The 24236-nt window shown below is 40.0% G+C and overlaps 2 protein-coding genes across 3 annotated transcripts; one reads left to right on the forward strand and one right to left on the reverse strand.

Moving 5' to 3' along the window:
• Positions 1-184: 184 nt before the first annotated feature.
• Positions 185-4304, forward strand: olah (oleoyl-ACP hydrolase). Its single transcript, XM_080787958.1, has 6 exons — positions 185-462; positions 711-849; positions 1281-1380; positions 2315-2484; positions 3331-3413; positions 3970-4304. The coding sequence occupies exons 1-6, from the start codon at positions 333-335 to the stop codon at positions 4110-4112; spliced, it is 765 nt and encodes a 254-aa protein (XP_080644084.1). The 5' UTR covers positions 185-332; the 3' UTR covers positions 4113-4304.
• A 1252-nt stretch (positions 4305-5556) lies between these two features.
• slc9a3.1 (solute carrier family 9 member A3, tandem duplicate 1) lies at positions 5557-24064 on the reverse strand. 2 transcript variants are annotated; one of them, XM_080787957.1, is made up of 16 exons: positions 23227-24064; positions 13536-13682; positions 12789-12949; positions 12123-12201; positions 11767-11944; positions 11271-11491; positions 10906-11108; positions 10051-10140; positions 9892-9962; positions 9618-9747; positions 8584-8729; positions 7937-8060; positions 7265-7435; positions 7056-7110; positions 6854-6940; positions 5557-6294 (listed from the first exon to the last, which is right to left on the reverse strand). In XM_080787957.1, exons 1-16 carry the CDS (start codon positions 23621-23623, stop codon positions 6017-6019), a joined length of 2538 nt encoding a protein of 845 aa, XP_080644083.1. In that variant the 5' UTR covers positions 23624-24064; the 3' UTR covers positions 5557-6016. The 2 variants fall into 2 exon arrangements, with proteins under 2 accessions (XP_080644083.1, XP_080644082.1); XM_080787956.1 differs by having other exon boundaries at positions 13536-13838.
• Positions 24065-24236: the final 172 nt, after the last annotated feature.

The raw sequence follows: 24236 nt of genomic DNA on the forward strand, positions 1-24236 counted from the left end.
TGGTCATCACGTGTTTATATAAATTATGATTTACTGATTTCCAGATGGGGGGGCTATGGGGCTATCATACAAATACCGGTATGTGATAAACCTGGAGGTACTTACACACTCCAGCCTACAGATGTCTCTAGTATCATTCAAAGTTTTACATTCAATACCTATCCAAAGAAGATAACAAGGAAGCTAGGGCTAAGCTAAGATCAAAACATTGAGGGCTACGAGCTGTAGGATGTGAATAAAAACGCTAAAAAACTTGGTGGTAAAGCTTTCAATCTCTGTTCTCAACTATTCACCACACAACCTGGACTGACTCATTACTTCACCCCAATAGGATGGATAAGGTGATCAACTGTTTCTGCAAAAGGCCAGATGCTGTGGCCAGGTTGATCTGCTTCCCATGGGCAGGTGGAGGGTCTATGCACTATGCACGTTGGGGAAATATCCTCAATGACTCCATTGAAGGTAACATCACATACATTAAAGGTTTATTATATCTGTTTAGGACTGGTGCACATTGTACTCTTAATTTATATTCACTTCCTCCTAAAACTAGATGTGGTAAATCTAAATTCACCAACAATAAAAGCCTGAACTGAACTCATATTGAGTTGATTATTTTGTTCTCTTGTGTCCATTTAATTTGCCATAGTTTGTGGGTCTAATATAGTCCCATTTGTAAAACATCCTGTATCCTTCCCCTCTTCGCCCAGTGTATGCTGTTAAACTCCCAGGCAGAGAAAGTCGAGCCAAGGAGCCATTCTTTCAGAACATGGAGCAGATCATAGATGAGGTCACACGTGTGTTGTTGCCAGTATTGAGGGAGAAGCCATTTGTCCTCTTTGGCCACAGGTAATCCACCACTTAAGTAGGGTAAGTGATATTGAAAGGTTAAAGCTCTATATTGTGATAGGGGTCTCCCTGACTCTCCAGCACATTTTCAGGTGCGTTGCCAATTTCATCCAATTTCATCTTTTCATCCCAAAGAGAATCCATTTATCAGCTTAAATGTCAGTGTTCCATTTCCAACTTTGTCTGCTCATTTCTTTGTGTCTTTGTTTCAGTTGTTTATCCAATATCCTTTATCCTGATTGGATAAAAGTGGTATCCCAACAAGCTCTGCCACTCTCTTTAAGTGCTCTAAACAAACATTACAGGTCCATAGACTTGGATGCCATATGATGCAATTTCAAAAGTCAGATGTTAAAATAACTTTTTTTAATATATTATTTTTCTAGTAGTAGGCATACTTTACATTTGTGCTATATTCTGTGCTGTCATAGTTTTGGAGCCATGGCCACTTTTGCTGTAGCAGAAGCTCTTAAGAGAGTGCACAACCTGGAACCAATGCACATCTTCTTCTCTGGTGCCTCAGCGCCATATGTAAGTGCACCTGTACAGTACCCAGTTACCTGTAAATAGCCTATAGCCTATAGCCTTAAATCCTATCCCTGAAGTAGACCTGCTGGAAGAGTGCAGCATCTATTCTACCAACAGTAGATCTAGCCCAAAACACATTATGAATTTTGTGCACTGACAAATGAGGCCGATTCTAAAAACGCTTCTAAATCCTGAACTAAGTTTTCTGAAAAACTTCAAATATTTATATAGTAGCATCGAAAATACGTTTGAATACTGTACATACTGTACAGAACCCCAAGAAGGAGGAAGGGTAACTTCCAGAAGGGTAACTTGGAACACCAAAAGGGGTTCCCGCCCATAATTTTATGTGCATTTCACCATCACCAAACGCTTTGGATGTGAAATTGGTCTGGCAGGTCCTATTCCTAGTTATGTACACAGAGACTAGTCCTGTAGTATAGCTAGACCCATTTCACATCCAAGGCTTTTCAGTTTTCACATTGTTTGCCCTGTATTTTCACATGGGAATTGATGGATTGTTTGTAGCCTCTAACCATATGCACAACTTTTAATGTACATACAGTATGCCTGCATGAGTGTAGTTGACAAAAGCTTAGAGTAGCTTGTTCAGTTCACACTACCTTTACAAGGCTGGAAAATATATTTCTGTTTCAAAACATCTAAAAGACAAAATCTAAACAATTCCCCCCCCCCCCCCAACTCATTAAGACTTGAGGCAGATTCTACAAATTCCTTCTAAATGAATAGTTCTCACACTCAAAAATAGCAGATATACAAGCTCGCAGTGCGACACAAAGTGACATGTTGTGAGCTTGTACATTTGCTGTTTTTTGAATAGCCAATGCTAAAATCTAATATGACACGGATGCTTTCCTGGTTTTAATGGGTTAAATAAAACATCATCACAATATTATGTCATTGTTGTATGTCACAGTCAGAGACGCGCATCAATGCCCCAACAAGAAGTGAGCTGTCAGATGAGGATTTTCTCAAGTGGATGACTTCAATAGGAGGGACTCCCCCTGAGTTGCTGGCCAACCCTGAGGTTATGAAACTGTTCCTGCCTGTTCTGAAGGCTGACCTGCACATAGTGGAGAACTACAGGTGTGCTAGCATTACTGTGTTTGACTTTATCCTTATTAACTATTTTATATATATATATATAGAGAGAGAGAGAGAGATTTAACAGATATTTAAAAACAAAACACTAATCATACTTTCAACTCAAAACACTAACCATACTTTCAACTCATAGATATTTGACTGTCTCCTCCATCAGTACGCCATAGAAAAGTAATTATTGCGACCGCAAGTCGCATTTATACTATGATTGAGAATGCAGGTCGCATTTACTACGAAATCGTTCATTTCCCGTCAGTCAGTCAGTTGTTTGGTTGGTCACCCCAGGCATAACCATATATGGTCATGCCTCTTGACATCATCAGGGATGGAGATCCCTGATGTATGGAGATCCCTGATATCATCAATATTGGCCAGCAACTCTGAACTCAAACCCTTAGATCTCCATATATGGAGCTGACCTGTTCTGACATTCCAATTATGTTGATCTGACCTCATCAAACCCTGTACACTCAAGACACGCTCTATATATATATATGGCCAGTACAGAATTCGTTCCATATGTTGATCTGAACTCCCATGCCAAAGCGCCAGCGCTCGCCCAGCAGTCTGCTGTCACCCCAGGATGCGTGCACACAACCTCGTCCTTTAGGGCTAGGTCGCTTCTCGCCCTCAGGCGTCTTACTGGTTGATATCATTGTAGCTGTCATGCATATAGAGGTAGTCTAAATCTGGCCATCCAGCAAGTGTCCTGTGTATCCACTGATGGACATTTTTGGTTATTCTCCATCATATTGAACATATTATTGTCTTATGACCTCTGGTTAACACAGGAGTAGGTTAATAATGTTAATATTATTGTTTTTCCAGGTGTGACAGACCAAGCAGCCCTTTCCTCTCCTGCCCTGTTACATGTTTTGATGGAAAGCAGGACATTCCACATGACTTACAAGGTTAGACCTCTAATATGTCTTGCATGACTGCGTTTCCATGTGATGCCTTTCAATAGCATTTGCCAAGTCCTACATCCTGAGTTGCACAAAATAAAAATGTATTGATTCATGATTTAAAGCAGTGTACAGTATCAGAACTATTCGCTGGTGAGAGTAAAGTACATGTCCACCATTGTGGAGTCTAGGGTTTCTAATCCACTGTAGTGCATCCAGCTTCGTCGAGTCTCTGTACGAACACAATTGGCTGTGTTTGTCACTGCATGTACTGTACTTCTACAGTCTAATGGGAGGAGTAAGACGTAGTAGCTGCTATGTCCTTCCATGGGAAAATAATAATGAATTGGCAAAAAATAACTATTGGCTTATGGCAGCATGTTAATCACTTACAGTATCAAAGAATTCATGCTCAGTCTACAACAGTGTAATACTGTGGTTACACTGCGCAGGTCTCAAGTGTATGATAATGTAACTACAAGTGAATATTGTGTGTGCGCGTGCGACTTATGTGTCTGTACCTCTTTGATATTGTTTACATGTTATTTTATTTATTTAACAGCATGGAAAGACATTTCTTCAGGAGATTTCACAGTCAAAATGTTTGATGGATCTCATTTTTACTTGAAAGATGCAAGAAATGAAAAGAATATATTGGACTATATCACAAAATACCTGGAAACATCAGAGATGGACTACTTGTAACGAAACAATTCATTTAAAAGTCTTAAACGATTATGTTTATGATTCTTTGCAATGGAATGGAATCATCTGTACTAATTCATACCTGTAGTATTTCATAATAATTCAAGTGTAATTTCTGTAAAGTTCATTTCTAAAATTGTGGATATCTGTGGGTCATAATCTGTTAACAAGATCACAAAGACAGATTTTGAATGATCAGCTTTTTATTGCCAAAATTGACTTAAAAGGGTACAATCCAAAAACATATTCAGTCACTCAATACTGTTTTTGTTTCACAAAATATCTGTCTGAGCTCATGTACAAATTTGAGATGGACAAATTGATACAAACATTTTGCTCAATAAATATAATATTTCTTTATTATACAAGTGTCATTTACAATGGCATCTTTATTCAAGTTTCTAGTTGACCTCCAGTATAGAGCGTCGCAGTCCCTCCCCCTTTCAGAACAACGAGTGGCCCAGGAAATTAATCGCAATGCATTTTGACCATAGGCATTTCTTAAATTATTTATTTAAAGACCTTTTAAGCGTCGTACGAAGCCAACTCTTGTCGTGACAAATCTAGACAACACACACAATATTTTGGACTAAACAAATAATTACAAAGAAGAAAAACCAAAAAAAAGTGCTGTAACCTGCCGTTTTCTTCTACTTTCTAATTCTTTGTTTGGTCCAAAATATTGTGTGTGTTGTCATGATGGTCAAAATGCATTGCGATTCATTTCCTGGGCCACTCGTTGTTCTGAAAGGGGGAGGGACTGCGACGCTCTATAGTGTTGCTCTTAAACAAACAAAACACAAATACACAGAAAATAAATTAATTCATATTATAAATTTAATGTGATTTCATCGGTTTCTCTAGTCCTACATATTGGCCATATTAAATAATACATTGTCTTAATCAATATCAATAGAAAACTCTACAATGTGCTTGAAAAAAAAGTGTCACATTCAGGGATAAGGTGTCAGACAAAAAAGATACTTTTCGGTAAAAAGAGATACAAATGTGATATTCCATATCAACTTGCTTCTGTTATTCACGCTCTACATGAATATACTGTACTGTGTATGGACAGAAGTTATGCTCTTAAAATCTCTACTACCTGTTTTGGACCCATTTGATTTAGACATTATCATGATTGTATACCACAAGTGGAATTAAGACAATATAATGTCCAACCTGAGTTGGTAAATAACCTCCTACATGCTCAAGGGTGAGGAACGGGCAACCAAAGAAGCTGTTAGCAGGGCACAAAGGTTATGAGATCTTGAATGGTCCATCTAGAAATGCAGGACTATGTTTAAACAATGGCAGAGAAAAGAAAACATTCCCTCAGTAAATATTTCGAGGGAGGTGGTTCAAAGTCTGTGTTTGTGTCTTTGGCAACCAAGTCAGGAGTCAGTGCAAAGGAGTAGAAGATTATGGTTGATAGGGGGGGGGGGGCTATTTGACCATTTCAGGAATTGTTTACTAATGAATTACATTGTTTCGGTACTTTGGTGTTTAAACTTTTAGCATTCCTACTTTCTCTAATGTTAAAACAAAATTGCACTAAATCTGGGCGAGTTGGTAAACTGGCGAGTTCTCCGGATACCCTGCCCAGGACCCAAACTAGTGAAAACTGTGCAGATCTATAAGCGAACAACACGACGCTTCATGCCGCATTTCGAGCTTGTACATCGCTACAGTACTTCTTCATTATTTTTTAATTCATGGGATTTCTTAGATTTGTTTGTTTTAAAATGTATAAAAGTCTTTTCAATTTTTTTTTAAATCTAGGAAAAGAAAATGGGATATTTCCTCCAGTTGTGACCCATACAAATTAGTCCGTGACCCACAAATGGGTCCCGAGTTCCGACCCACTGTTTTGGAGCCAGTATTTTAGGGGTTGGGGACGGGGGCTACATGTGGGTTCCATCTCTCTGAGGTGGGGGTGGTTCGTCTGTACTTTCCTCTGTGGCGGGCCTGTCTGCCAGCACAAAGGAGTCTGTTGAGCGGGTACTGATGCGGAGAGGGGCCAGGCGGCGGAGGTTGCTAGGTGTCCAGGGCAGTCTGACCTGGGCTCTTTGGGAAGGGGCTACGGTGCTGCTGTCTATTTCAGCCTCAGCCAGCCATGGTGGAATCTGCATGGGCGCCATGGGGTCAATATCGGGCATGAAGGCCGGGTTCTCAATTCCAGCTGCACCAGATGAGAAAGAAATGGGTTCAGTGTTGTGCTTACTTAAGTTTTAATGCATGGTGATTATGCTACACCCACAGAATAAATATGATTTAATAAATTATAATAATTTGTATAAACCCAATGATAAAAATGAATTAAATCATAAAAATGATATGAAAGGATATTGGATCAGTATAAACAAAAGTCTTCTAAAAGACTGCATAGGCGTACAAAAAGTTGGTTAGGTTTCAACCCTTTTCATATCAAGGACCATTATTTATTCGTCATTTGAGCCACGGATCACCATTTGATGAGATTTAGCCTTTCAGACCCAAGACCCAAGAATCTTTTGTTGTCTAATTCCATGGAAAACGATCAAAAGAACAATTCTTCTACATTCTGTAATTGTGTAGACTTCTTATGAATTAAGTAATGCATATGCATATGTTTAAATTATTATTTAACTCTTGAGAGCGTAAAATGAAACCATGTGGACCCCTTAATGTCATTTAGCTGGGGACCACCTGTAACCCCCTCAAGGACCACTGGTGTAATGTAAAGTATTGCTCTATCTTACCTCCTGCTCTGTATGTGACCCTCATAGGGAATGAGCCACCAGAAGCCTCACCACCAGAGGCAGTGTCACCCTCAGAGAACTCAAAGTCTGTGGAAAAAAGAAAAAGCCAACTGTAAATAGAAAATTGCACAGGCCCTAACACTTATTTGTACTGTTGCATTCATAAAAATAATAATATTCAGTAAAAAGAGAAGAAACACACCTTCATCACCAAATGGATGGCTTTTGCTTTTGTCCATTGAGTTTCCATTTCCCATCTGCGTTAACAGGGGTAGTATTTTAATATTTTTTTGAAAGTGTGTAAAACACCTGAGTTATGTTATAAAAAGGCAAAAAAGCTACAGCATGTTAAAATTATGACAAATGGCTATTATGAAACAAGATATACACTATATTATACTATACTCCAACCTTTTGTTGGTCTTTCTTTGGGTGTTTTGTTATCGTCTTTGGTGGAGCAACACCCATCTTTGCAGACTTGAAGGACTCCAAGCGACTCCGCATGGTCCGTTGGAAGATTTCTTGCACCTCATTTTCATCTTTGTTGATTTCCATATGACTTCTGCTGTACCTGTGCCTGTGCTTTAAGCCAAAAAGAAAGGGAAAATGCTTGAACCACAGTTCAGTTTAGTACAGTAGCCTACATTGTTAACATGTTTGGCCTTTCCCTTGAGGAATGTAGCTTCATATTGGTTTTTATTTATTTATTCCTAGTTGTTCGGCCAATTGTTCACGATGTGTAAAGTCCCTGTCACTGCTGACCCCTACTGTTGGTCTGTGGAGGGTTTAGTCTGGGGAACCGCATCAGTCCTTGAAGAGGTTCCAGGGGGTCCCCAGCTAAATGACTGAAAGCAACCAAATGAACCCATCATATCAAATGGGCATCCTTGGCCTCTTGCATATTGCATAATAAACTGGGGTTCGGTCCTTAAAGTTGAAAAGCTTGAGAATCACCAGCGACGTATTTTATTGGGATGGTTATTGTTGGATTGTTGGATGCTGTTTGCCAGGCTGAAATGTGAGCTGAACCCGAGCTACTTAAGCTATTACTACTGAAGCTATAGTGTGATGGGACAAGCCTACCTGTTTCCTGCCCTTGTAGAGATGTTGCTGCAGTAGGTGATGACTGTTAATGTCCTCCGTTTCCCTCATGCTCGTTATGTCCTGCTCATGTATGTCCAAGCTCACTGATGGCACGGTATCTTGTCTGTTTGAGAAACCAAAGTTAACTCATCATAATCATGTCCTTTTATTATTATTATTATTATTATTATGACATAGTGAGGATGCAAAGGATATAGGTGGCCACAAATCAGAAGAATAATTTAGAATGGCATGGATGCCATGAAAGTGCTGCTATTGCTTGTATTGATCACCAGAGGGCAGATGGTGAGCACAGATTAGAATCAGGATATGTCAACTTTTGCAATTTTCAAAAGGTTGGTTTTTACTTTTTCACATGCTTGATGACCATACTTGGAAAGACAATTCATGTAACTTTAAAGAAATAGCTAGATGTGTTTCTGGTAAATAAATAAGTACGTAAGTTTATGCTTACACACACAACTGACATACTGTATATATGCAGGCTTGTATTTATGCAACAGTACTACAGTATGCAGCACAACCCAGTTGCCTTCCTGTGATTAAGCTGAAAATAGGTGTGTTTGTGTGTGTGTGTGTGTGTGTGTGTGTGTGTGTGTGTGTGTATGGGGGGGGGGGGGGCTTACAGGATGGAGGACACTGGCTGGTGATCAAGTGACATATCTGTCATGATGTCAGGCATCACGTCTGAGAAATCTTCTCCAAACTTCTTCTTGAAATCAACGTTTGCAGTCTCGTTGCGAATGAATTCCAGAGAACCTCTGCGTTCGCCCTAAAGCAAGAGCAGGTGAATAGTAATAATATTAATAATCGTAATTGTAATATTCCATTACCTATGCCTTAAACTAGGACTAAATATAATGTAAATTTCATCAACGAATAAAAACTAGACTAAAATATTAGGGAGCGACGAGAGGAGAAGAGATCCAGTAGAACTAAGACAAGTAATTTTATTCTTTGAGTTGACTAAATCAACTCAACTGTACATTTAGTCCACTAAAATCTTATGATGTTTAGTCAAATTAAAAAGTCGACCAAAACTAATCTTATTCAAAAGACTATTACTAAAACAAAATAAAAAATTGCTGTCAAAATCAACACTAGGCTATACACTTTAGTGTTGATTTGCAGTTGTAACTGAGAGTTAAATTAACACAGGATTTTCAGTGCATTTACAGATGATTAGACTAGTGTTCAGAGTGGCTGCCCCATAATTAGAGTGCTATGATTCAAGACTCACCAACACACAGATACTAATGTATTCTTTTCTATTGATTGATTGAATACTTTATTAACAGTTTGTAGAAAAAAGCACAGGAAAGTACAGTTCAATACAAGGTCTGCTAAGAGGATGTACAGTATAACCCAAGAAAGCCTATGGCTCGTTTCCATCGGGGTCCTTCATATTCAATTAATCTGAGCGCACAACTTAAAATACTTTAAGTGAATACTGTATAGCTTGCCCACTTACATTCACTATATATTATACATATTATAGTAAGTAGGATGTAGTCAATGCTATTTACACTGGAAAACAAATTAATATATACTGTAGGGCCTATATATCCTTTAATTTTTTTTATCAGTTGTTAATTCTGTGATTGTTCATTACCACTACCAGTTACAAGTAAAATATTAAAAAATAAGTTTCATCCTTTACCTCCTTGACGTAGTCCATAGCATCTTTGAGGTTCAGTTTGTGGAAGACCTTGAAGAGATGGTCGCGATTCTTCCTCACCGATGGCTTTATTAATAGCCACGACATCCACTTGTTCTCAAAATGACTCCACCTTAAATGAGAAAAATAAATACATACAAATTAATACAACTGTTAATATCATACATGGTGCTTGAAATGGAATTGATGGATCGGGACAGGTGTTTTTTTTACAATTGTGAAACAAAACAGAGCTTGAAATGGCTTGTTCACATACTTGTCTCTCATGTAGTTGTGTCCTATTTGTCCAGATATATCCTCTATGGCGACAAGCATGTGATCAAACACCTAAAAAATATAAAGAAACGTTTTTTCTTGTAATCAGACAGCTTTGCACTGAAGATAGTATTACTACTGTATATGCTTTGGAATTTACCTTATCCTGGACCTTTTCTACAAGTGTGAGCTCTACCACTTCAGCCCTCTTTACTTTCAGCCAATTAACCAGGGGTTTCATTGTCATTCCCTGAAAACAAGAACAAGTTAGTCCCATATTGCAATACTTATTGTCCCCACCAGGGGGGAGAGAGTATGTTTTGCACTCCGTCCGTCCGTGTGTGTGTGTGTGTGTGTGTGTGTGTGTGTGTGTGTGTGTGTGTGTGTGTGTGTGTGTGTGTGTGTGTGTGTGTGTGTGTGTGTGTGTGTGTGTGTGTGTGTGTGTGTGTGTGTGTGTGTGTGTGTGTGTGTGTGTGTGTGTGTGTGTGTGTGTGTGTGTGTGTGTGTGTGTGTGTGTGTGTGTGAGTGTGAGTGTGACTGTGACTGTGACTGTGACTGTGTGTGTGTGTGTGTGTCCGTCTGTGTACAGCTAATCTCCGGCACCGTTAACCCAGTCGATGCTAAATTTTGCACACACACTCCCTGGATGCCAAAACCTCTGCCCCAAATTTTCCAGAACGGCCTGTTATAGTACCATAAGGAGGCCGACTTTTGAAAAACACATTTGTTGATATTATCCTCCAGATTCTGTCCAAAAATCCTGCAAATCTCTATAGTCATGTGTTCAAGCTGAATCTGTCCGATATTTCATATTCCATCCTAATTGGCTAACATTGGCTTTCAAAGTTTCCCATTTCTTTACATTACTCATGCTATATACACTATCTCTACAGGAATTTACGTGAAATCTTTCATGCACTTTCCTACTAGGCTGAGGAATATATTCCACCCTTTTCACATTGGCCTGTTATAGCGCCACCAACATTATTATTATTATTCATATATTATTATTTACTTGGAGGATGACAGTGAAGTACACCACGATGAGTGTGGTGCTGATCATCAAATTCTTCTCCTTTATCCTGTTATCATCCAGCATCATAGCCAGGCCATATGCTACTGCCCCTCGAAGGCCACCGTAGCTCATGATCACCTGATCAATCAGCTCCACTGGGACCAGCCTGTATTTGTTCAGGATCCAGGTAAGGAAGAAGACACCTGTTTTGCATGCAAGCGTGTGTGGGTGCGCGCACACACACACACACACACACACACACACACACAGAGAGAGATTACAGATATTTTTATGGGACCCCGACCTCATGACATTCCAGTTGTTTGGATCATTTTCATGATTAAATGGAGAAAGAGTTATCTTACCCATGAACCTGTAAATAAAGATGAAGAAAAGGGTGAGGAGGATGAAGCCTGTGTTCCAAACCCATAGGCCTTTATCGATGGCAGAGATGCCGAGAAAGACGAAAATGATGGTCTCTGAGCCATTGGCGAAAACCTTCATGGCATATCTGACAGTTTGGACAGACTTCTCATCCATGTTGGCATTGATGTACTTCTGACAACACATACCGCAGAATACAATCCTACAGTATACAACAACAAGGGAATAGATTTTTAATCATGGTAAAGTAAACATGATCATAACAACATTGTGACTTCAGTCCAACTCTCAAGGCAAATTGAATAATGGGTCAATGTGTAATTGTGGAAAAAAACAAGAATCAGATTCAAACCATTCATGTTATTCAGGTGTGAAATCTGTACTTACTGCCAGTTACTGGTACTGGACAGCTGAATAAGTGTGGGTGGCTATATTTGAAAAGACATAAATCAAGAAGAAGAATCTATAGCCACTTACGAAAGAATGGCAGAAAGGGAGAGCATCTCAGCTGTCAGGTAGGAGAGGTATCCCAGGACAAAGATGAAGCCTGGCTCAATAATCTGAATATTCTTAGTGCATTTGGTCAGCAGGGAGATTAACAAACCAAACACAAAGCCTACCAAGGATCCTCCAAATGCCACTACGAAGAACGAAACTGAAAGAGAGAGAGGGGTTGGGGATTGTAAAACATGTCATGGTAACAACCAATATAGCATAATCTTATTTGGTGTTTTGGGGTGTGTATGTGTGTGTGTGTGTGTGTGTGTGTGTGTGTGTGTGTGTGTGTGTGTGTGTGTGTGTGTGTATAGTAGGAGTAGGAGTAGGAGTAATACCTATGCCTTTGATGATCTCGGCAGCATCAATTTGTGGTCCGCCTAGAGACACAAATGCATCAAACACATTGAAAAGCACCTAAGAGAGGCAGAAAAACAAGGGGATTATACTAAACATCAATAGCTGAGTTAAGAACAACATTGCCGTACACGTGAACAGTAGTAATAAAGTCCAAGTGGGAAGCACGCATGAATAATACTTACATCACAAATATGTTTTATATTGCCTGTGATCAGTCTGTGACCAAGCCTCCTCAAAGAGCGCTCCAATTGAATAGGGCGCCGCTAGAGTAAAGTTTATGTGAGGTGACTATAGTGATAGTGCTCGCTTATTACACACGCAGTGCTGTACATACACTATATTTGCCTTTCGTGCACTTCACCAGCTGGATGTTTATTGTTCAGTGATGGATGTGTCTACAACTTAAGAACCCAGTGTGCTTCTAAAGAAAAGCTTAGAACAAAGAAAATCATGATTCTGTAATTCGTTGTTTTGAATGATGATGTTTGGATTATCATAAAATAAATCTAAAAATTAAAAAAAGCTTAGAACGTCATCTTGAAAATAATGATGAAGGAGCAAGGTAAACTTTCTATTCTGTTGTGTTCTGTTCTGTTTTTCGTTGGAACCCGGTTAATTCTGTGTTCATTGTTCTGTGTACGAACCACAGTGACGCCGTCGTTGAGAAGGGACTCTCCGAAAACCATAATGAAGAGGACTTCATTGACGTGGACCTCCTCAAACACGGCGATCACAGCCACTGGGTCCACTGCCGCAATGAGGCTGCCAAACAGCAGGTACTGCAGCAGGCCAATGTCTATATCACCTGCAGTGTCAAAATGATTGTGCTTAAGGGCTGGGGCCTCAATATTAGGAATAAATTGAGGATTTTTCTTCCACAGTTGACCTATTTTTTGGAACTGAACTCTATATATTCCATGCAGTTAATCAGTAGTAGCAGACACGTTCTCTTTCTTTTTATCCCTCTCATGGCCCTATAGGACATTGTAATTAGTAGATATAGCCATAACATTATGACTACCGTATTAGTCCTGCTACTGGCTTTGTTTTGGTTTTATAAGAATGAAATTAAATAACTGACTGAGCAATAACAGAGTCAGTGTTCAGTTGCCATAATGTGATCAATGTGTTTACAACATTAAAACATTACAAAAGCTCTTTCAAATCAAGACTCAAGCCAACTCTACTGTTACACATGGGCCTCGGGTGGCAGTGGCTAGGTAGAGTGAGACTGAGAATGAGGAATTTGGTGCCTTCATTGCACGGTTTCCTCCATTGTCGGGGGGAATGGCCAAATGTAATGCGTATTGTAAAGCACTTTGGATAAAGGCACTATATAACCGCACCATTTGCCATTTGTGTGGTCAGCAATGAAGGTATTCCTTGCTTACCCATGGCCCCTCCCATATGACACCCCCACAGAGAGAGCCCCACGGTGGCAGCATTCCAGCACGTCCCAATGACGGCGTAGGTCAGGATGGCTCCCATGTTGCTGAAGAATAGCTTGTTGGGCATGAAGTACCCAGCGTCCAGGATGACTTGAGGCAACAAATAGAAGAAGAAAACCGTTGGGGTCAGGGTGAAGGTCTGCTTCATGTCGGCCCCCCAGATTATACCCCCCAGGATGAAGCCAAAGGCGATGAGCAAGGCACTCTCCGGGATGACGCTGGTTACGTGGTGGTTGGACTCGATGACTAGAGAAAGATATGAGAAGATGGTGCTTGTTATTTATTTTTTGTTGTTGTAGTTGTACACAAATTATTTATTACTTTTGACATTAGTTTTTAGTTTTTAGGATTGCGTAGTAATGAATCTGTAATTGAATTAATCAGCAATGAAGCTATAATTTAGGAGAGAAACAGGATCACAATTGGAGGCTATTGGTTTCATTCCGGGGGGAACCAATAGCCTCAGTTTGACAGGAACGGGCAATAATGATCTCAGAACTAAGGTCCTGCTGACATCATCATCATCATCATCATTGTACAAAAATATTTCTTAAACTATCTTTCATGAACCCAACCCACTGGGTATTTGTGGCAGGTCAATATTTTATGGTTACCAAAGGTGAACAGCACACCGTTCCTTGTGAGGTGCCAGCCAACTGATTAAACAATTAATAATGAAAGAGTGTAGCCGCACACTCACATAGCTGCTGATGCAAGGTTATTGTGGACACAGACAGAAATGGCCAACGTTTCGGACAGACAGATTTTATGACATGAGTCAACATGGTGAACAACGCAAAGAGTACTAGGATGTGTTAATTAGTCTGTATCTCAGGGTGAAAATGCGTCACCCACTTGGCTGTGGAGGGGAATGGTGTTGATCTAAAACCACAAAACGTAAACTTGCAAGATGAGGAAATTTGCAAATGATCAACTGTCTCGACGGACTGAGAAAATGTCACTTTTTTTCTTGGAGTATCATTAACCAGTATGTTGGCACCATATAAATGCAGAATGTTCTTTGAACATAATTTATCACACAGTTTTTAAGTCAGGGTTATAAAATTAACCGACTGTATGTTGATGGTTCTATTTATAAATTATATAATGCCACAATGCAACAGTCTAACAGAACCTATTTTGTTTGATCTGTCCCCTTCAATGATTAGTTGAAGGGGACAGTAGATTCATGATGGGTTAGAAAACCCATAGAAAAGACAAGAGACAAGAACTGTCTTGTCTTCTTGACCTTTGGGACTTGTTTTACCCAAAATGTTAATTGTGTCGCATTTGGCCATAGGGCAAGGATTTACATTTAGCTGAAATGTAGCATGTACTCTAAGAGTACATTTTGTTAAATATTAAGTTAACCATAGTCTGCAAACCATTTGGAAAGCTTTTGATTGACTTAAGTGACTTAGGCCTGGGAGATACACAACAGCCCCCTCCGGATCTGAGATAAGGTATTCAAACGTTGAGAAAACAAATAGATGATCAATGTTGTCAAATGAATGCCACCCTCGTTTCCTTTTTGGTACTTTAAATTCACATAACATTTAACTTTAACCATTCAAAATAAAATAATATAAAAAGAAGATTATAAGATAACATTTTCACACATTTTTCTCCACTCACATAATGTTATATCCTTTAGAAAAGTAATGAAATGCCTTATGCTTTGTATGTCACAAAAATGCATACAATTGAGCCCTAGTCTACTGTAGCGATATATGTAGCATAATATTTGACACATTTTTGAAACTTTTGCCCATATTTTATATTTAAATGTCTCATTCATATACACAGATTAATCTAGAGTCAAAGGTTGTTAAATGGTACGTTACATACCTAGTTTGGCTACACCACACACTACTACCCATAAAGCAATTAGGTAGGGGGTCTCCACGTGGTGCCATTTAAAGGTCACAATAGGTATCCCTTCGATAGCAACCTGTCCATCTCCAGTGTGATTAGGGTTGGATCCCGGCACCTCAGTCTCCAAATGTGAACTCTGACCTGTTACCGCCTCAGCACTTGCCACCAATACACTAGTCAGCAATACTGCCCACAACAGCTGTGGGCACGTAGCTCTCTGGCTTTCCATTTGTCCAATTAAATTGATGAATAGATTAAAAGTAAAAGTCCTGCTTTATATATAAAGCCAGTCTGTGTCCCCCTGACTTCTCCTTGTTGTCCTCTCACCCCCTAGATGTCATTTGCCGTCTTTGCCCTGGCATCACAAAGTCATGTTTTGGAAGCAGTCTGTCTGTATTAAAGCTGGATACATATGTAGTCCGTGGCCTTGGGAATGTTGTAATCGTCTGCTTACACCATCACATCGTCTTTCTCCTCTCTCACCCTCCCTTCTTATCTCTATATTTCTATTCCTCACTCTTATTCTTGCCTCTCCCTCTTTCTTTTTCCTCAGTCTCTCTTGCTTCGTCAGTCGGTCAAAGACTTTGTATCTCCCATATACTCCTGGCTGTGTGGCCAGCGTTGCAGTGAGTTCAGAGGTATATAGAATCACAGGCGCAGCCCTTTATAAATATGTTCTCTCTGTGGTGGAGACAGGGGACAGGGTGGTGATGTACAGTAAGGTGGCTCATTAGAGGCCTCTCTGGTTACTCATTGTCTGTGTTTCTTCTTTTTTTGCATTAAATTGCAAAGCTCCCTAACCCCTTATATAGATACACACGGCAACATCCTGAGTGTTAATTTAACCTTGAGGATGTTGAAATAACGCTTAAGGATTATTATATTATATACTGATTGAAATGTTTTGATAAATGGCCTGTCAGTTATTTTCATCTTTTAATTTAATTTTAGTTCTATCCATCTTTTTCATTCATTTTTGTGTCATTTACATTTATTTGTGTGCGTGCGCGCGTGCGTGCGTGCGTGCGTGCGTGCGTGCGTGCGTGCGTGCGTGCGTGTGTGTGTGCGCGTGTGTGTGTGTGTGTGTGTGTGTGTGTGTGTGTGTGCACGTGCATGAGTGTAAGTGAGCGACAGGTGTTTGGTGGGTGTCTGCATTCTAGTCATAACTTCCAGCATTTTAATGATTCACAACACGGGCATGACTCAACCTGGGTTCAAACCTCTCATTATCTTGAGGTGACAAAACTGTGTCATCTCATGGAGAAAATTCCACATCCTGAGACCTTGAGCATGAGATGTTAACTTGATTGTTTTCTTTTTACTTTACTATGTGCTAAAAATAATACATGCTGAGTTTCATAACATTATATTTCCCTATTTGCAAAATAGACTCATATCTGCTCTTATAACGTGATTGGCAGCACCGTCAGCACAATCACAAAATAATACAGTAAAGACAGTAACTTAGTATAAATCCTGGGTTGACGCAATAACAGCATATTTACCAAGTACATACTCTGTATTTGAGAGTTATTGAATCATTAACTTGAAAGGGTGACTTTATCACTAAAATGGATATGTAGCAAAAGAACTCTACATCTTCTTATAAATTTCTATTTATTCCCATAAAGACGGAGGTTGAAAGTTTTGTCTGAATGGATGTTTTCTCTGGCATGTTGCCCATGTTTATGTAAGACAAGGCACAATGGCATGTATTTAGTTAGAAATAACCAAATACATCAGGGAACACGTCCAAATGAATCTATTGACACCTTAATTCTTACACGAAAACTGCCTACACTGTGCATTAATGCCATTTTCCCTTATTTCTCTTGTTATCTCAATTACATAATTTTGAAACATTTGTAAATGATCTTTTCTCAAATACAGACCAACATGTTCAACCTTTTATTCAAAGCTTTGTATAAGGACAATAATTATTTTCTTCACCTTCATGACTGAATGTTGATGCCCCCGGAAAAAGAGCATACTGTATGTCATGCAACAATTCACATAATGAGCCTAATAAGCAATTATAATGATATTTTAAACGGTGGCCAGCCACTAACCTAGACAATCAGTCATTGCTTGTATGTTTTTGCCAACACCTACGTATAAAGGACAAATCACTCAAAGGTTATTTCCAGTTGGAAGTTACATAATGCTACAGTTGGATCAAATGGCGTTCACATTTGTTATGTTTTAGTGATCCATTTCAAGCCGTCTTTATTTATTTTTAGTTAGCTAGATTTCAAAGGTAAAAACGTGAAGCTTTATAAAGACTTACTTTCGAGTAAGTGCTAATGGATCAAGTTGCCTCCACAATTTGATACTCCACAATACATATTTAACAAAATTATAAGTCAAAAACACAAAAAGGAATTATAGCAGTGACTTTGAAAACATAGTTTAATGCAAGATAAATAATGTTCTTACAATCTGTATAATTTATCGAGCCACACTAATTGACAAGGAGTATGCCGTTTATAATTGACAAGGATTGCCATTTATCCATTTGCCTTCTAGAAAACCAGTTCTTCGCTGGGCCAGTGCTTCGCCACTATGTACAAATAACAATGTACAGTATGCCCCTTTTCACTGCACATACACGTACACGCACTTGGACAAATGGGCACCTAGGGACATGTGGCCACCTGGACAACTGGCCACCTGGTCACATGGACAGGTGGGCACCAAAACGAACTGGGCACTACGGACATGTGGGCACCTGGGCGACTGGCCACTAGGGACATGTGGGCACCAGGACAATTGGGAACCTGGACGAGTGGCCATCTGGACGAGTGGTCACCTGGACGAGTGGGCACCTGGACTAGTAGGCACCTGGACAACTGAGCATCTAGACTAGTGGGCACCTGGACTATTGGGCACCTGGACAGCTTGGCACCTGGACAGCTGGGCATCTGGACAACTGGGCACCTGGACTTAGATGTTTATTGAAAAACCCATGTTTCTTATTCAACATTTATTTTTAGCATTTGTAATGCTTTATTTCAGATAGGTCAGCGGAGAGAGACAGTAACCATGGGCATAGAGAAAGGAGATACTTGTGTAGCCTTGAGACAGGCTGTTGGCTCACACTATGTCCAAAATGCTTCTGCCACGCAGTCTGTACAATGGAAGCGCCGAAGAGGTTCAAGGCTGTAAAGCGGATGCCTGCCCCTCAGAATCAGAATCAGAAGACTTTATTGCCATGACATGTAAACATGTTAGGAATTTGGTTTGGTGGGACAGCAGAGTGCAGTTACAACAACATTAGGACAAGTGCAAAACAGGACAAGACAGTGCAAAGAATAGTGAATAAAATAGAGTGCAGAGAGTTCAAGTGATCAGTTCAGAGCACAAGTTGAAGTCAGTCCATTCCACTCTGAGTGGGGGTGGAGGGAGGATAAAGGGGGGTCAGGGGGGGACACCAGCAGCGTTGAGGAGCCGGATAGCCGTGGGGAAAATGCTGTTTGAATGTCGGGCCTTCATAGTCTTTAGGGAACGCACCCTCCTGCCTGAGGGAAGTGGGGCAAAATACTGTGGCCTGGGTGTGCACTGTGCAGGGTCAGACATGATCTTCCTGGCCTCCCACTTCTGTTTTGTCTTTGCAGCCATGTAAATACCTTCTGTAAATGAAATTAGTCTAAGCATATTTTTAGGTTGCTGCTTGGCAGAAATTTACATTTAAAAATATATTTTAAAGATATTTTTTACAGAAATTACAAACGATGACAACTTCCTTTGCACCGCTTTCAGGGTCCGTTGTTGTAGACTCCATGTAGCATTCGAAGATTGTGGAATAGTTGTCTTACTTGAGAGACTATGACGTCACTATGTGACAAGCCAGGGGTCAGATTTGAATCTGGGGGGGTTTAGCCACTCACTTGGAGCACATAGTCTGTCTGAGCCACCATGCACCCGGAAAAATTCAAATTAATTCTATGTAGATGAAAGACAGTGTTTTAATTTAAAACCAGAGCCCACGGGTCTACACAATTTTCTACATCCACAACTACAATGTGTCACAATGCGTTGAGGAGGAGCTACTGTATGTGCATTGACCGAAACTGGTGAAGAGAGACATTCCCAGCGTACAGGATAAATAAACCAACCTCCATTTATTGTCTATTGTCCTCCAATTAAAATCAAGCAAAATGAATGAACTGAGAACGCTTAAGCTGGAAGAAAGCAAACATTGTAAATCTATGAGGAGGAGTTAAGAGGCTGCACCTTCCTCATTATGAAGAAAATGGACTATTGTCCGGCTGTCCGCACCTCAGTCCACTCTAATGACAGAACATACTGAGTCTAAAGTTATGAAGTCTATGTCTGTATTGGACTGGGGTTGGTTTTATTTTGGTTTCTTTAACTGATCCAGTTAAATCCATTTATTTGTATAGGCCTACTGTATAGTATCTAAACCTTATAACATTTTTTATCTTACTTGAAGTTAGTCCAGACGCAAATAAATGCCCATTGGTTTGTCTTAAGAGGCATTAAGTTACTAATTCATCAGGGCTTTTCCAGACAGTGCCCTCAAAGATAGTATGATATTATTGTTTAATTATGTAAATAAATCTGGTGTCCAATGAAAGATGGTGTCACAGGGCTCAAACCTCCAAGCATTGGTCATTTTTCAAATAGGGATCTGTGATCCCACTTTGAAAATCCAGCACATTTAGTCAGTTTAACGACTTAGCCTTATTTTATACTATTCAAAATTCTACAAGCTCATTGTGAGCTTGTCGGTCTGCTATTTTTTTAACTGTTTATGGTGCTGAACACATAATATGTGTTCAGCACCATAAACAGTTTAAAAAAATTATTATTCCTCTTTTACTAAGTGTCAACTCAAGTCATTCTGTGCAGTTGACAGTGTGGAGTGGTTAGAGGATGGGGGGAGTGTTTATGCAAGTATCTAGGGGTGGAGACAAGTATCTATTGTCACACCCCATTCCTGGGCTCAGAGATGCTAAATACTATGAAATCTTAAAACGGCAAATTCTGTACTTTGGTGTTTCCAGTTAAACAAGTTTCAAATGGTCATATCTTCTTCATTTTTCCCCCAATTTCAATGAGCAATAGATCATATGAAAGGTTACAGTGTGCAGTTTCATAATATGTAAAGAACTGAAAAATGACCATGTCCCCCTTGTATATCAAACCACTGTCCCTGGTCACATATGTACAATGGAGAAGAAGAGAAGTCTGCACACTGATAGCTCAGTGGAGTTAGGAGGTTTTTGTCTAATCGCTTTTTAATACTTTTCAATATGTTTTTAACCAACACACAGACGTAAAGGGTGTTCAATAGCACTGACTGACTGAAAATAAGAAGATGGGTGGAGTTAGCTGTATGGCAGATAGTTTGAGGATCGAATGGAGTTGTTGAGGATGTTTTCGCCGAAGCACTTTTAATACTTTCCATTGGTGCAATATTATTTAACCAACACAATAGGATTTATGAGGGGGAATTTAGGTGATTTCTTCCAGACAGCAATGATACAGTATATTAATTAACGAGTAAGACGTTCCACACTGAAACAACAGGTCTGGAAATGCCCATATATGGACCTTCCTTTCCTTTTCCCCCCTGTGGTCAGTGCCTTGATCTTCATAATGGAGACGGCCATATATGGAGTGTGTCACGAGGCATGACGGACTGACGGCCATATATGGTGGTGTGACGGACGGACTGACTGACAGGTTTTGCGGGTTTAATTGTGACCTACAGTCGCAATTAATACATACTTTGCTACTGGGAACTACAGATCAGTGAGGACTTCCCTTCTTCATTGAAAAATACAAAAAGACTAGAATTTAGAAACCTTTTAACACGAATCTTCTGTTCTATAGGTCCCCAACAAACATATTTTCAGGTGGGGGTCCGTGGCCAAATATATTCTTAATGAAAGTTGATGAAAAAGTTTGCGAATCACTGTTTTAGAGTACCTTATGACATGTACGTACATCTACAGTACCCAATTGGCTGTTTAAAAATCACACTTGTGTGATGATCATACATCATCACATTCCATGCTCTACCAATCAAATCATCACATTCCGTGCTACAAACACATTCCGTGCTTATACCGGCTGGGCGTCCCTCAAAAAAGGTGAAGCTGTTGATAAAGTAAATTTTATTTGCAGATACTGAAATCGGAAAATATCAGCCGATGCCAATATGTGGCCTATACATCGGTGCATCCCTACTATCTACTCTTGTTTTGTTGTTTGTTGTAGTGGTTATGACTGTGATCTGCACAGTATAAATCCTCTGTGATCATCATCTGTAACTGAGTGTACAAATATCAACAGGGCAGTACAGCATGGCTGGTAACTTTCACATTGGTCTGAATCAACACAAATCAGAAACTTTGTATGTCTACATTAACTTTTTATTTCTTTCTTAAGTAGTGCACTACTACAGGGTCACTTTGAAAAGCAAATTTTTGTCTTTTTCTTGTATACCACGGGCCACAGCACGGGGGAATTTAGGTTTTCAACTTCACCCAGCTGAGTACTGCCCACAGAGGAGTACTGGGGGGGAGCAGTTAGTGGTTAAGTCAAGTGTCTTGCTCAGGGACATTTTGACACATTGAGAGCTGGAATCGTCCCTGGGACTGAGTGTGTCCTATAGGCGGGCTCACTAATCATTCAGCTATGGCTGCCCCTATTTGGTTAACTGCAAGATGAAAGACTGGGAAAATCAGTTACATTTACCACTGCTTGGAAAACCATTGAGTGTGTCTCTAACAGTGCAAACACTGTTGTAACATTTTAGTACCTGTTCATGCCCATGGTATGCTAATATACAGTACACATTCAGCAGTAAAGATTATGTGGATATTGGGATCCTATACACATGGAACTGGTGTGTAGACTTCATGGTATAGCCTGTGATGTCATGAGGAACCTTTTACTGGGCCCGGACAGAATCATTATCTTGTGCCTTTACAATAGATGAACGGTTGAGGCAGACAGTCTGTTCAGATTACATACAGTAACAGATTACATCAGTAGTGACTGATGACAATCTATGCTTACTCCCCTTAAGAATGCATGGTGGATGCTCTCCAAACCCCCTTACACCACAAATAATGCATGTTTTTAGTCTGTATGGAGGAAGGTATGAGGTTATAATGTAAAACAGAATAGAAAATGCACACCTGATATAAGCAGGCACAGGTGAACATACCCGTAGGGCTGAACAGTCATTAATAAAAAAAGAATAGGTCCATCACAGCACTGCTATACACCTGCAGATGAAAATATTTAATGTGGCTGGGAACAACCTTCCTCAGTACAGGAAGGTCGTTCTGAGGAAGGTCGTTCTGCCTCATTAAAAGAAACATATCTGTGTATTGCAGTGTTCTTATTTTTCTGAATTAAATGCTTAACTATAGAAATGTTACATATCCTCTTCCCATATAACATGACAAGTCTCAATTAATGTCTGTAATGATATTTTGATCTTCTTAATAGGCCTTACTTTGCCTTCATCTACTTCAATACAAGTACGCCACACATTTCCAGATCAAAGAGCTATGATTATGTTAAAATAACCTCTGTATGACCTCTGTAGCCATCACTGCAAGGATTAGATTAAATAATGATCATCTATTTATTTTCATCATTGAAGCCCACAAACGAAACCATAAAATGTAATAGTATGTCCAACTAGTAGTTGGACTTACTATTACATTTTAAAATAACGCATATTGTAGCCTACTGTAAGAAGTTTAAAGGAACTCACCGAGTTTGCAAAGCCAGCTAACCAATATCCAGAGGGCCACCAAGTATGGGACCGTGACGTGGTGCCACTTCCAGCTGACAATTGGCAGGGTAGTGATGGGTGCATCATGTCCATGGGAGTCCCCGTCGCCTGTCTCACTATCATGATCAGTTTCGTGTCCCGTTCCGTGGGCTGTCGTGTTGGTTTCATGGCTTGTGTCCGGGTCTGTCCCATGTCCGTTGCCGGAATTCGTGCCTGTGCTCGTCCCATGGTCAGTGGCTGTTTCACTGTGCGTTCCTATGCTGGTCTCTGTGGCATGTCCACCTTCAGTCCCAGTCTTACTAGGCAGGTTGAGCTGACCACTGATGGCTATCAGTGACATGAACAGGAAAAGTGAAAATCCCCATGTAGATGCCATGCCGTAAGATGCTTCTCAACCTCTCAGTTTTCAGTTTAGAGGGCTATAGAATCAAAGAACACAGACCAGTGGCAAGCTGTATGTGGCTGTCTCATTCCTGACCACTGTCCCCTCTTCCCCTTTCAGGTCAGTCTCATTGTTCTCTCAGGGATCCTATATACATGTTTCTTTGCCAGGTCTGATCACATCCTCCCTGCTATGGACTCTCTTTACCAGAGATTACACCTTTTAGAACAGGTGAGGCTCAACCCATGGTGATGCAAGACTGTCTCCTCCCACCACATTGTACCAGCCCAGCTAGTTTCACAGTGGAAGATTTAAGTAGCCTACTTCAGTCTAAGTCCACCATCCTTACATTTCCTGGTAACACATTTTGGGAAAGTCTTTTAATTTGATGGCTAAAACTCACTCAGAAATGGTGCTATTCACCTTAATCCACAATCCCTTATTCAGTTGTACTGCACTGTATGTAAGTATGTGTATGAGTTCTTGTGCATATGCATGCGTATAAGAGGAGGGAAGGGTTTGACTCATTTGTCTTCCTCTCTGTAAATACATGCCAGCAGCCTTCTGTTGAGCCTCCATTGCCTGTATATACAGTATATATCTGTTT

Source organism: Protomyctophum bolini (assembly GCF_963924005.1).
Source record: "Protomyctophum bolini genome assembly, chromosome: 17".
NCBI lineage: Eukaryota > Metazoa > Chordata > Actinopteri > Myctophiformes > Myctophidae > Protomyctophum > Protomyctophum bolini.